General features: G+C 38.5%; 1 protein-coding gene across 7 annotated transcripts in view; it reads right to left on the bottom strand.

Annotated features, from left to right (window-relative positions):
- Positions 1–3,867: 3,867 nt before the first annotated feature.
- RPS6KA5 (ribosomal protein S6 kinase A5) overlaps positions 3,868–14,852 on the bottom strand; it is a gene marked incomplete at both ends in the record, with an annotated part of 135,749 nt that continues 124,764 nt past the window's right edge. For 6 of the 7 annotated variants that reach the window (XM_084240583.1, XM_084240581.1, XM_084240579.1 and 3 more), the window contains 4 exons: positions 3,868–4,107; positions 5,552–5,715; positions 6,845–7,004; positions 12,872–13,063. In XM_084240583.1, the coding sequence (XP_084096709.1) occupies positions 3,868–4,107; positions 5,552–5,715; positions 6,845–7,004; positions 12,872–13,063 (756 nt within the window). The remainder of the gene's footprint in view (positions 4,108–5,551; positions 5,716–6,844; positions 7,005–12,871; positions 13,064–14,852) is intronic. The other variant, XM_084240578.1, reaches the window with a different exon arrangement.

The following is a 14,852-nucleotide window of genomic DNA, read 5'->3' as shown; positions in this document are numbered from 1 at the left end:
TCAATTACTGCATTACAAGAAGCAGAGCTGGGCATGCACAGCAAAGGACCCAGAAAAATACCTTGAAAGCCCAAAAGTAAGAAATGCTGAAGATGAGGACAGAAATGGACTAACCAAATGTCCCTAAGATGAAAAGCGTTGCCCCCTTGAAAATACATTTTGCCCCCATATAAGCAAAAAATTGAAAAGACTACTCTTAAGAAAATATTCTAAGGAATGTTATAATTTGGAGTAAAGCTACTTAGAAAGACTAGATAAAACTTTTAAATTGCAGTAGTTATTTTCTTTGGGTAGATTATATTTAAAATATTTATATTTGATGCATACTGGTTATCTTATGACTACTTTTTCAATTTTTGAGTCTTACAATAACTCATGTTTAAACTCTGAATTTCATCAGTCCCTGCTACATTCACATTATCATGTGAAGATGGACATCACATGGGAGAAAGACATTAACTGAAGGCCAGAAGTTAGGAGCTTATGATGTAAGACATTTGAGGGTCCAAAGATCATAACATTTAAAGATATTTCATAACATTTCAGTAATTCATCTGCAAGTCAATTATTTTGATAGAGTATGAGTGGCCTATCAGGATAAATGGCCTTATTTATGTAATTAGACCTTAAAGCATATTGGCAGTGTGAGCACACAAATACCCAAATTATGCTTTTCTAAAAGGCCACTGGGAAAACACCCAAAGTAGTCAGGAGCTCTAAGGCACATATAGGGCCAACAATTTGGAAATTTTCACCATTTTGAGAAATCCTCAAAATGACAACAACAATAACAAGTGTTTGAAATGAGGGCAAAATGAACAGGTGGGAGATACATTGCATGTTTTTAAAAAACATTTGAGAACACATTTAAAATAATAAAGTGAGATACAAAAGAAATTCCCTTATTAAAAAAAATACTGTTATCCTAATAGACTTCTTCAAGGTAATTTACCTTCTATTTTAGAAAGTCATTTGCTTATTTAAGAAATCAGAAGTAACATAAAAAAATTAAGAGGCAGTTTCTCATGGGTAAATGAATCTGCAAATTCAAGATAGACAAGCATGGAAAAATGAACTCAGGAGATTTGATTTTCTGTTCCAGTGGTCCAGTGGTTTATTATTTTATAGAGGTTTGGAAGGATTAATGAATTTCAAAATAGCTAATTTAACTCATTTAGCCATAGGATCTGCCTGGAATAGTAATTAGTAGAAACTGTCTGTTAGAATTCCTTCCCTCTGCTTCCTTCCTTTTTTATTGTCTCTCATTTAGTCATATGTACCTACACAATATATAGTCTATGAATTGGGGTTTATGATGGTATGAAAACTATATACAATAAAAATATGGGGAGAAAGGAAAGGGTGATTTGGTTCAAACTGCAAAATTTATGTTTTCAAGAGAATTTCATTTATATATTTATTTTCTTAGATCTACTTCTACTTTATTCCTAATGCAAAGAAAGTCCTTTCATTTACCAATTTCATATCAAATATGCTTTAGTTTATTTTTGATGTGATTAAATGAAAGCTTTGTATTTGAAGGTGCAATCCAATGCCCACCCAGGGCCTGATGACAACTTAACTGCTACAAACTTAGCATTAAACATAGTCTTTCTGGTATTTGTAAGTAGGGTGAGGGTGAAGATATTTGACAAAAGGCATCTCTCTGTGCATGTTTTGAGCTCAAAAGCCCATATGAGATCATTTAGGGAGGCTCCACAGTTGCCAGATTAGCCTTCTCTTTCCTTCCTCTCCTAGCTTTCTACTCATTTCATTTTCTGTCTAGTTCCCCAGAAGAGGAGGCAGAGAAAATAAAGGCAACCCATCAGTTTCCAATATTTGCCACAAGTCAGTGACACCATTGGGCACAAGGGCACACTGACCGTCCCTTTACTAGCCACTAAGTCCCTTTAGTTTGTACTCACGATGGCATTTTCTACCAGGATACACAGTTACAGAAATGATTTGATGAATTAACTTCTACATTTCCAAATACATTTAACAAAACCACAGATTTAAATGGGTATTTCCTTGACTGTTATAACTGTGACAGATGGAATCACATTTTGTGAATCAGTGACAGTTTGGCAATGATTCATCTAAGATCTTTCATCATTATTACCAGGAATACTGAAAGTTAGGATATAAAACCTTCATTGGCTCAATGATAACTACAAAGCCCTGCTGGCCATGGAAAAGTATAAAAAGTTATCCCCAATCACCATTGGTGGACAAAAATGTGAACAGGATAATACAATACTTTGAAAATATTTTAATATTTGCCGTTTTTGTTGCCTGTGCTATTAATATATACATTGATTCAGTAATAAATATGCTACTATTACATAGAGTGCAATATTTTTTAGTATTCATAATTGGTTGAAATTAATGCTGCTAGTATCTCAAGAAAGAATAAATAAATATCATGCCCCAATTCCAAACTAATGCTCAAGAAGTCATCATTAACTAGAACTACAAAATAAACATGTTGGGCATTATCTTTTATACGCACAATTCCTGTAAACATAGCGAAGATCACTTTTCTCAGTCCTGACATTTCATGTGATGGCTTTAAAAGAAAATGCAACAGACAAATTTTATCACTTTTTTTTTTTTTGCATAGGGAAAGAATCAATCATGGTTTAAAATGCAGCAATCTTTCAGTGAAATGTCCTCATCATGTAGCACTTGTTTTTCTGTTTGAACTCAGAACTTTTGAGCAATAAAAGTGCTCTGCGTAAGTTTATAAAATATGCCTTCTGGATTTAAAAGTTAACAAAAAAGTTTCAAAACAAGTCATAGCTATGATTCTAAAATATTATGTACATAATATCCGACTACAGGAGGACGAGCCTCCCTGTAGCACAACACAGTGTACAAATATGAAGCACAGTGTTAATCCAATTTCCCTTTGGGTTTTGCTCACATGTCGCCTAAATGGCTGATGGTAAGCTCTAGAATGCGGCCTGTTCTACTCGTTGCATCAAAGAAAGCACAATGGGGGATGTGAGGACACTTTAAAAGTAGATCATGGGAAAAGTGGCAAAAATACAGTACGTATGCTTTAAACAGCGCACTTTATAAAATATTTTGCTTTATTCATATTCTTTTATAAAGTGCAATGTTACTCAAAACAGAGACATGTACCTCAGTATTTTGCAATAACCATTAAAACAATTACCGGGAAAGAGCAGTGCAAAAATTAAAAACGTACGTAGCTTAGCATGCATCTCAGACGCATCCCAAATATAGAGCGTGGGAACTTACATTCTTACACATTTTTTTTCACTTTTTAGAAAAAGATTAATAATAGCAGGTTATCATCATATGTAACCATAAAATAGAAACAATAAGTTAAAATCCTCTCTCAAGAAATAGGTATATGCCACACATAAAATTGATTACAGAATCTTTTGAAAACAGTCAAGACCTTTTTCTCTGATAAATCTCTTATCAACGAGTGCAAATCTCTTCAAAACCCACATTGTCCACAAGGAAGCAAGAGGTATCCTCAAAGCACGGGCCACCTCTGCCTGGTAAATGGTTGAAACACCTGTGACTTCTTTTGCAAGCAGCTCAATTCTTATCAGCCTGGAATTACACTCACAGACACTTTGCTCTGGCGAGGACAGTCCCAGTGGCCTCACGCTGGGTCACTCAACAGGCCGTGTACTCCTTTCACAGTAATGTTCTCGGGCCAGTGCTTTTGGACAAGGACAATCAACTGGGTTTTCCTGAAAAAATTCCCTAAGACGCAGATTCCAATGAGGCCACGTGACAGGTTTTTAGAAGCACAGAAACCTGGCTCGGGTGTGTGCTGAGGGCGCGTGAGGTGCAGCGGTGACTTCCCTGCCCTGGCTCCGCTGCTCAGTCTGAGAACTGGAAGAGGGTCTCTGGGTTATTGCTGTCCGCGGGGTTGCTGGGCTGCAGGGTCTTTGTTGGTGTGGTTTTACCATGAGAATGAGAGGAGGAAGAATGAGAACTCTCGCTTGAGCTGCTGCGGGTCTCCGTGCTGGTGCTGGTCTTCTTCATTTTCCTTCTCTTAGCCAGAGGGGCCTTGTCGACATTCTGAAGGCAAAACCCTTCTCTCTTGTATTTGTTAAAGGCCTAGGGGAGAGAAAAGGGAACCCCCGTGAAGGTAAAAGGATTGCGGTTTTCTTGGCAGTTACGACTTAGAGGAGAAGATAACAGTCATTTGGCAAACACAGCTCCAAGTTGTCCGGGGACCCCAAACCTGCTGGCAGGTCCATAAGTTCATGGGGAAGATTTCTAAGGTCTCTGTTTACATCAAACCAACTGTGCTGCCCAGGAGTCATGACTCTGTAAATCTTGGAAGCAGGTAGTGCTAATGCTCAGTAAAGAAACACTGACTAGAAATTCCTGGGGAAAATCCACTGTGGATTTCCTGGCCCTCAGCCCCAAACTCCCAGGAATACTTTGACGAGTTTGGTGCCTGAGATTTAAATTCTGACTGCAAAGGGAATCCACCATGGTCCTTACTCTGGGCTTCCAACTCAGTGCAATCTGGGTGGATCTCGGACACAAGATGGACAAGGCAGCCTCACTCTGCAGACCCCTGCCTGGCTTCTCCTCACAGCAGCCTCACTTAACTTTTCTCATCCTCAGGTTTGGTTGGGGCTGCTCCTGAAAGCCTTGCACCAGAAGTCCCTGAGAAACTCTGGATCGCTCCTGCAGGTACAAGACAGAGCTCTTCTTGCAGCTCGTCTCTTTACCCAGCAACTGATCTCATTCACTAATTTTTTTTTTTAATTAAAATGTGGGATTCTCGCCGGCTGGCCGGCCAGGATCAAACCCATGCTGCAGAGGCCGCAGACAGCTTCGCAGCCCAGCGCTCAACCACTGCGCCACCAGGGGAGGCCTTCATTCACTAATGTTTTAATTCATTTCTGAAGTTGAAGAAGAAACTGCTATTCCTTCTCCTTTCTACAAAGAACGCCTTCAGGGGGCATTTTATTTCTCTTGAATTCATCAATGTCTTATATAACCACCTTAATACATTATATTTGCTTGGCCCAAATGTGCATTAACAGTTACTGTTTCACTGTCTCTGTCTTTCAAATCTATAATCCATACTCAGTATCAATTAACTTCTTACCCTTCAGTCTCTAGAACGCACCAAGCACAAAACAGCTGTTGACTGGACTTTCACATGTGCCTTAGTTTCTAATGTTTATTTATAGTTTCTAAAGAAAAGGATTTAGCTCATTTGAGAGAAAAAAAGTTCTAACATTATGCATTGTTTTTATTACCTACTGAAAATGTTCAGCTATTCAAATATCAGACGACTGCCTCATCCCACAGACTCATTCTAAATGCCAAATAAATATTTTGTGGGTGAGCAGTAATTCTGGTTCCCAATGTACTTTCTGTTTATAAATATATTTATAGTAGGAAGGGATTATAAAAACATACCTAAAATGAAAAGAACACATTATTGAAAATGCATTACTATGAATATGTCTCTGAGCTCATAGAGTAAGAGCATCTGATTCCTTTCAAACCGCCCTCCACAAGCACAGCAGGGACTTACGTGGAAGGTTGCCTTCACACAGGTATGCACAGCAGCTCCTGAAGATCCCAGGATGTCAGGGGTCATCAGGGGATTTGAGGACAGCTGACTGCCATCTTGAAGCCATTCATTGTATCTCAAGCCAGACATTTTAAGTCTTTTATTTGGATCAACTGTGAGGAGTCCTGTGGGAGTAAGGTATTTTTATTTTATCATTTGTCATTACAAGCACAGTTCAAAATCAACCTCAGACGTAAATCTCAATCTCCAGGGTATCAAATATGGTAAGATTTCATCTCTTTTTACAGCCAAGTAGTATTCCATTATGTAAATATATCATATCTTCCGTATCCACTTATCTTTTATGGACATGAATGTTATTTCCATAACTTGGCTACTGTAAATAGTACTGTAAATAGATATCCCTTTGAATGAGTGTTTTTGCATTATTTGTCTAGATGCCTAGGAGTAGAAATATTGGATCATATACACATGAGGCATTTCATTGTTGTATTTTGCATTTCCTTGATGCTAAGTGATGATGAGCATTTATTTCACCTGCCTCTGCCCATCTGTATGTCTTCTTTGGAAAAGTGTGTGTTTGACTCATCTGCCCACTTTTTGTTTGGTTTGTTTTCTTTTTGCTGAGTTGTGAGAGTTCTTTGTAGCTCTTGGATACTAGCCCCTGTCAGATGTATGATGTGCATTTTCTCCCATTTGGTATAGAGGGGGTACAGGGGAGTCTTCTTGTTTTAACGGATTTTTAACAGAAAAGAAGGATGATGGTAGATGTTAGGAATGTCACTCTATGACCAACAGACAGGCAAAGTCAGAGCAAGTGAGATGTGTTAAAAGAATGCCACAGGATTTTAGGAGAGAGACGGTGAGAACTAAGGTGACCACTGTGTGAATGAGGAGTAGGGGGTCAGGGGGGCTGGACCTGCTGGACTGAGTCCTGGCTGAGGGAGGCCAGAAGGGCGCAGTTATCTATGATGGTGCCCAGGTTTCTTTGGTGACCTGGCTTTTGGGCAGAGCAAAAAAAGGAGATGGGAGCAAAAAAAGGATTGGGGAAGAATAGTAAAAAAGCAGAGGTTTATTTGGGAGGTATTAGAATGAGAGGATCCAAGTGCTTGTTGACTCTAAATGTGGTAAGATTTCTAAGGAGAATGCTCTGATAAGAAAACAGGGTGAAGAGAGGAGTATGGCAATGTCTGAGAACACACAGGGATTCCTCAAGTGATGAACATGTATGTGATGGTACAATTCCACATGACTCACAAAACACATAAATATAAAATTTTGTTACATTCTTACCTTGGATCAAATCTTTAGCCTCTTGAGATACATTTTTCCAGGCTTCTCCTTCAAAGGAGAAATCACCCTTTTTGATTTTCTTCATGATTTCCACCGCACTGGTACATGTCAAACTTTTATCATGAGACTGGAATGGAACTTGCCCTGACAACATGGTATACTGATAAGCAAAGAAAGAAACAAAACAGCATGAGTCAAAACCATGGTCCAAGACACCCAGCCATCATCCTATACATGATTTACCAATTATTCAACTAGCTTCATGGGTTTAAAGGATTATGTTACATCTGTTGCTGAGGCCACTACCAGGGTTCAAAGGCTGGTAAATAAAGTGAGACATTTATTACATCATGATTTAAAATGGCTTTTATAACTACATTCAAAGAACAAGAAAAGAGAAAGGAGTAATCCAATGGCTTCAGAAAAGATGGTATTGATGTCAACAGAAATTTGAGAGAGAAGAAGCCTTTATAATTACTTTTCCTATCCAATTCATGCACCCTCCCCTAGGACATTAACTATGGTTAAGGAATAAGAATTTTTTTTTTTATTTAGGACTTCCTATTTTGTTTGTAATTATCCCCATTTTAATTGTTGTGCTAAATATAACGAATTCTCCATAGCTGTTTTATCAGTCTCCATGACTTTTATCTTTTATCTTTATCTCCATGACTGTTTTATCTTAATCATGTATTTGAAATGTATATTAAAGTTTATTCGCCCTTTAAAAGCCAACAGGAAAACTAAAAAGCTAAGGTTTGTCTTTATAGCAGAGACTGATTTCTGGAAAGTGATTCTAACTACTTGGAGGGATTTCTCTCTGCTTACTGAGATCCTGGTGTGTGGAGATGGAAAGTGAATGTAAATGGTGGGGGTCTGGCTGATGTTAATGAAGCCACTGAGAACCCCCATATGAGGAGTGGGTAGCAGTGTCACGAAAAGCAGCTAATTAGGAATGGATGCAAAAGAGAGAGAGTCTGTTTCTTTAACAGCCCCAAAAGAGGTAGGGAGCTGCAGGGACACGTACAGTGATCCAGAAGGAGGCTGCCATTTCTCTTTTCTGGCCATCTGTCTGTAAGTGGGCTCCCCCCTTGTGATGGCAAGATGGCCAAGTGGCTCTGACACCATGGCTCTCAGAAGAGATGGAAATTCCCAGACAAGATCATAAAAGCAACATAGGAAGGAAAACCAAGAGGAAGCCATCAAACAGCAGTCAACAAAACCCAAGCAAGGATGAACAATGCAAGAAGAGCCAGCCAGAGAAATGAAACTGACACCTCTCATGTCACCAGAGACTAGGAAGTTTGGAGATGAATTCTTACTTTCTGAGACAGAAAATGGTGCCTGAGAAGAATAAGAACTATAGTGTGGAGACTGGGAGTTTCTAGATGCCCGTATCTGGATTCTACGGGTGCATGACTCACACATTCCCGTTTCCTGCCTGCAACATATGTGTCTGCTTGCTTATAAGTTTGGTACCATGAGCTCAAGGTCAGCTTGGATAACCACAGTGGAGCAAAGGGCCCAGGGAACACTCTGCTCTCCCTCTTGCCTCAGCTGCTCCTGTTCCCTGGGATTATTCTCCTTAGGAACAGGATAAACATAAGGTTCAGCTTGAGATTCTGCTTTCTGGGGAACCAGACTAGAAAAATTTTTATATTGCTGATGAACCTTTCACTTATTTCCAGTTTGAAACAAGCTGCTCGTGATCTTCTTGTAAATGTCTTTTGGGGCATAAAAATACACATTTCTGTTGGGTATATTCCCAAAATTGGAAGTGCTGGGTGATTTGTTCCGGGTATTTCCAGTAGATAACTGCCAACATTTTTCCCCAATTAAGCGCCACCTTTTTTTTTTTTTTTTTAAAGATTTATTTATTTATGCATACAAGAGCTGGGGTACAGGCCAGAGGTGTGGGGGGTGAGAGGATTCACCAGAGACAGAATGGGGAACAGAACAGGCAGACTGACAAAAGTACACTGCTGAGGGGAGCAGCGGGTGAGGCAGGAGAGGTCTGCTGTGCCATGTGGGTTGCTCCCTGGCTGGCCGGGGGATCGAATTCATGCTGCAGAGGCTATGGATAGCATCATAGGTTGTGTCTTAACCCCCTGCACCACCAGGGAGGCCCTCCACTTCTTTATCTTACCCAACTTCCTAACAGATACTTATGTGGCACAATAGAAGTAACCTTTAAAGCACAGTTTTCTCACCTTCTGATGTGCAATAATGCAACAGGCTGTTGGGTGTGAAAACTCATTCTAAATCTTTGGCAATATTTAAAGAGACTGGTGATCAGGGACTGTGAAAATAAGATCTCTTTGCTGGAAGATGTAGAATTAAACAAAGTTTAGCCTTTCTTAACTCTAAGATCTTATCATTTTAGTTCATCATTTAGGAATCAACTTCTGTTAAGAATAATTTTGTATCTGCAAACTGTTTGCAAATGGTGCATCAAAACTACCTAACTAGATAAAATATATGCACATGTATCTATATATGCCTGTGTTCATAAATGTGTGTTTTATGTGAGTGTGTGTGTACACATATATACACACACTTATGGAGATTGTGTACCCAAAAGAGAATCAGAGAGAAAAAGCAAATGTGGTGAAATGTTAGATGTTCATAGCATTATGCTTTCAAATTTTCTCTAGATCTAAAATTTAAAAAATAAAATTTTGGGAAAAAAGTAAAGAAATAAGGTCCCTAAATAAAATGTGGAAGAAATAGGTTTTAAATGGAATATATCCCTCCGCCGGGTATTTTATACATGCTTGTGAGGTGGCTTATAATACTATCCTGCATTTCCTACATGCTGTATATTATGGATTGAATGCTTATAGGGCCTGAAAATTATTATGTTGAACACCCAACACCCACCCCCCCCCCCATTTCACCCCATCCCCACCCTGTGACTGCATTTGGAGATGGGCCATTAAGGAGGTAAGTAAAGTTAAGTGAGGTCATAAAGGTAGGAGCCTAATCTAATAGGCTTAGTGCCCCCTCAAAAAACAAACAAAAAGCTACACCATAGAGCTTGCTCAATCTCTCCAAACACTTGCACTGAAGAAAGGCCATAGGAGGTCAAGGGGCAGCAGACAGGGGCAGCAGACCCTGTTTGCAACCTAAGGAGAAAGCTCTCACCAGGCCCCGCCCCTACTGACACCTTCATATTGGATTTCCCAGCCCCAGAAGTGTAAGAAAAAAAAAAAATCCTATTGTTTAAGCCCCCAGTCTGTGCATGGCGGTGCTGAGCAGACACTGTGTAATTAACACCCAGGGACTGACAAACATGAGTTAGGCTAGGCTGTAATCAAAGCCACAGGATACCACATAATGCATCTTCCGGGGCATTTGTTTTATTTAATGGGGGTAACATAAATTATTTTCATATTAAAATATCCACATTTTTGTTACTATAGGCAATATGCAAAAGGTTCATAAATTTCTAAGACATATTGGGATACCATAAATAAATTTTGTGTCTTCTATGGGGTAACTCAGGCGTTGTATATAAATCCTTTGGAGTTAGGCAGTCACTTATGTGGAAAAGTCTGTGAAGCTCTCTTTTCACCTGACTTTAGTGCAGGTATTAACTTTGATTTTTAAGTGTATTTCATTATTTCTAAAAGGTAAGGATTTTTTTTAAAACCATAGTTGCACTATCATACCTAAAAAAAAGCAGTACTTCCTTTGTATCACTGAATAGCCAACCAATATTCAAATCCCCCCAATTGTGCTATAGACATTGTGTATGTACACACACACACACACACCCCAACCACACAATCATATCCAAATGATTTACTACTAGAGTTGAAATCAGATTTGCTTGAATCACAAGTTACAAAGCATATAGACATTAAACAATGTTTCTTAAGCATCTCTTAGTCCATAGGTTCCCAGCCTATGTTTTCTTAAACTTTATTTGCTGGAGAAATTGGGTTGCTGGTTCTATGGAACATTTCATACCCTGGATGTAGTGATTCTCCTTTTGCTGTATCATTTAACCTGTTCTTTGTACCTCACTTTTCTCAAAAATTGGACAATGAAATATTTTAAATATAATGTACATAAGGCTTGCCATAACACAGTCATTTCCATAGATGTAACAGGTCCAGGCTCTAAAATACCTGTCTGTGTAGTTAAGACTGTCTTTTAAAACCTTAAATGGCATGATAGTTATAATTGGTTTATATTTAAAATAAGGACTCTTTTATAAGAGACTAGCTTATATTATTACTAAAAATGATAAGCTCTTTTCTATGTAGACAATTTTTTTAAGTGAATTCTACTAATAAAGATGTAATCAGTTTAAGTCTTTAAACAAACTCTCAGAGTTATAGAAGTTAGTTACTTTTATTTAAAAAATCCGATTCATAAATATGTACTTTTAGTTTCGAAATTATAAATGAAGACTCAAAATTTCTAAAATGAAAATCATAAAGCTTAAATTTAAAGTAATAGCCATCCTGCGGGGACAACTGGCTAGCCATTGGGGGAAAACAAATCAACCCCAAAATAGCTCCCAGATGGAGTGCAGATTTATGTATAAAAATAAAATATAATTCTAGAGCAAAGCTTAGGAGAATATTTTTATAATTTTGGGATGGGGTAAGAGTGGAATGACAATCTGACATCAAAGCCAGATAACAGAAAGGAAAAGACCAGCACAACTTACTCCATAGGAAAAGTTTTTATCTAATCCTTATAAAAACAAAATTCAAACCCCTATTACTGAAAACAAGGTCTTCAAGCAAATGCCAAATCAGAAATAATGTTGCTAATATTAGTGTCAGACAAAAAGATTAAAATCCTTAATAAAGCTTTAACGTTTAGTAAGAAAATTCCACACAGGAAAATGGGCAAAGCTCATAATGGCAATTCATAGAAGAGAAAATAAAAATGTCCAAATACATGGAAAGATGGAATATTTATCAAAGAAATGCATGCAAATGATAAATAACCAGGGGATATAAGTGAAGAGTGAAATTGACAGTATCCAATCACAAGAGCATGATCTGGTAAAACTTCTGGAAGGAAATCTAGGCATGTATGTCAAAATAAAGCTGTGTATATCCTTTCCAGGGAATCTATTCTAAGGAACGAGACAAATCCGAGCATACACACACACACGCACACACACACACATATAATTGTATATAGCTTAAAATTAGTGAAAATCTGGTAATACTGCTAATTTATTAGTAATGAAATGGTTGAATAAACATTGGAGAATCAAACCACATGTGTAATATAATCTAATTTGTTTAAAAATCCAAATACATACACACATGTATAGAAAAACCTGTAAAATATAAAGTATACAGAATGTCTTGGGGGCAGGGGTGTGAGGGAGCGATAGGTGAGAGCTTACACAAGTATCATCTCTGTATGAGGTGAAGACAAGATATTTCCCTTTGTTCCTTGTATCTTTCTGTATTGTCTGAAATTTTCTTCCTAAGATTATGCATTACAAATTATATGCAGAAAAAGTAAAGCTATTTTGAGAAGAAACATGCTGAGATTTTTCTAGCTTCATGTTCTGTTTCTGATCACGGCAACCAAGGACATTTTGTGAGAAGCATGCCTCCGTGGTTACTATAAGTTACTACAAATAGCTCTCCTTTTATCTATTAATTTTTTAACTTAGCCTAAATGACATTCTTTAGCTATGTTTTCAGTCTGAATATCTCACAGGGTATTTTTAAATGTTTTTCTACTAATGTCATTTAGCTAGGTTCACAAAGTATCTAACACATAAGTATCTTTTGAAAATATGTATCTCTTATTCATATAAAACACAGCTGCCTTAAGTAGCTGCAAATAAACTAAAATAAAAAGTCCTACATTTCTCCAATGTTAAGTTTTAAGAGAAGAAAATAGTTTTGGTCTGGCCTTGAGCTGGTTTTACAGAAAAGAAACCAATTTGCCAGATTTTATACAAACTTAAGGAAAATAGCAGAGAGAAGTAGGAACGGGGGAGATCAAGTGGCTGGTCTCATGGCCCCATGGACGTGAACTCACCAAGATGACGCCCAGGCTCCAGAGGTCGCAGGACTCATCATAGCCGTTGTGGTTCAACAGCTCCGGGGCAGCGTAATGGAGCGTGAAGCAAGGTGTCTTCAGGGGCTGGTTATCAGGTGGCTTTAACCGTGCAAACCCAAAATCGATGACTTTAATTTCCAAATTGTCATTTTCATCAGTGAACAATAAATTCTGCAAGATGCAAACACTTATTTTAGTTTCTCCTTAAAATATCTCAGGAGCTGGGACAGGCACTGAGGGGACACTATCGACCTGCTAATTGACACTGGATTCGTGGGCAGAGGAGAGTCTGAGAGCAGGTGGTCTGTGAATGGTCATGCCCCAGCCTTATTCTTTCTTTGTATTATTTTAGTTTTATAAATTCTCCATTTCACAAAGTAATGTGGACCATTTGTCAACTGCACTGTGCCTCTGTGAAGGCCAGGCCCTCGGTCCACGCTTTTCCCTCTTCTGCACTTGTCTTTGCTTCCTCTGCCAACCTCCTTTCTAACTGGCTCATGTGTACCCACTGTTCATTCAGAGATGCCAACCTAACTATCCCACCAAACTGGAGTTACAAAGTCTTATATTTTCTAGCATCATTTGCTTTCCTTTCTGGTCCTTTCCTTCCTGGGACTTAACACTTTTGCACTATTGGCTCACTGTCTTCATCCCCACAGTCCATAATTCCATAGGGGCAGGGCCTGTGATTATCTTATTCAAGACTCTATACCCAGGGCCTGATGCAGTCATGTCATAGGTTCTTTGGTAAATATTTGCTGGCTGAATGAAATCATAAAAAAAATAGTTACAGGAGATCTAGGATAGACTATTAAATAAGACATAGAAACATGCACTACATTTCAGGAATATTTTCTCCAAAACAGTTAACACTCAAACATTTATCATATAATTATTCAGAAAACACTGTTATTTTGAATCCTCCATCCATCAAGATTTTTTAATCACTAAGGCTTTACTGAGTACTAATTTCATATTTATCACATGCTTAATGAATGTTAACTGTATTGATGCACAAAACATAATTTTTATTAGTACATCAAGCCAGTAGCCACAGTAAGTATATCTGGTTTCTATTGCCTTTATACTACCTAACACAATCTGTTATGCCTTTCTGTTCATTAACTTATTCCCCATCTCTGAAACGTCATTTATTTGATTAATATTATTCTAACCAAAATAAAAGCCATCACAGAAGGTTGGTACAAAGAAGAAAAAATCAAAACGTTCCATTCAATAGTTAAAAATGAACAAAATGGGAGGAAAGTAAAACAAAAACAAAAAACAAAATGAAAAGGTTTCTTAAAATTTTTATCATACTGGGCCTCCCTGGTGGCGTGAGGGGTTAGGACACAAGCTATGAAGCTGTTCGCAGTGGCTGCAGCATGAGTTCGATACCTACCCAGGGAGCTACCTACCTGAGCAGGAGAGTCAGACCTCTCCTGACGCGCCTGCTGCTCCCCTTAGCAGTGTATTTCAGGCTGTCTGTTCTGTTCCCCACTCTGTCTCTGGTGAATCCTCTCAACTCCCCCCCACAAACCTCTGGCCTGTACCCCAGTTCTTTTAAGCATAAATAAATCTTTAAAAAAATTTCTATTACACAGTGCATAATCCTGTGTGTATGAAGGAATTAAAATGTGGATATATTTAAATGTAAGGCTTTGGCACCACTGAAGCTAAAGGCAGGGTTCTCTAACAGATGCCTGGGGGAGCCTCTCAGCAGGGACCCTGGGTTCCTCTGGGTGTTCCCTGTACAGCATAGATGAAATGCCCTGGCCCCGTCTTCATCAGTCCTGCTAAGTCTTTGGAAATGACTTCAGTTTATTCTGTGCGAGGACTGATGAAGGCCTTCCTTGATTCAGACCTTCAAGTGGAGGGGATGCAGAGCTCACTTCTCTGCTCCTCTCCCACCTCTAGGAGGTGCTGATGTGCAGGCTGACGAGTGGGAGAAAGGAACCAT

Source organism: Talpa europaea (assembly GCF_964194135.1).
Source record: "Talpa europaea genome assembly, chromosome: 8".
Lineage (NCBI taxonomy): Eukaryota > Metazoa > Chordata > Mammalia > Eulipotyphla > Talpidae > Talpa > Talpa europaea.
The sequence above is the reverse complement of the archived record's forward strand: the minus strand, read 5'-3'. Positions and strand labels throughout refer to the sequence as shown.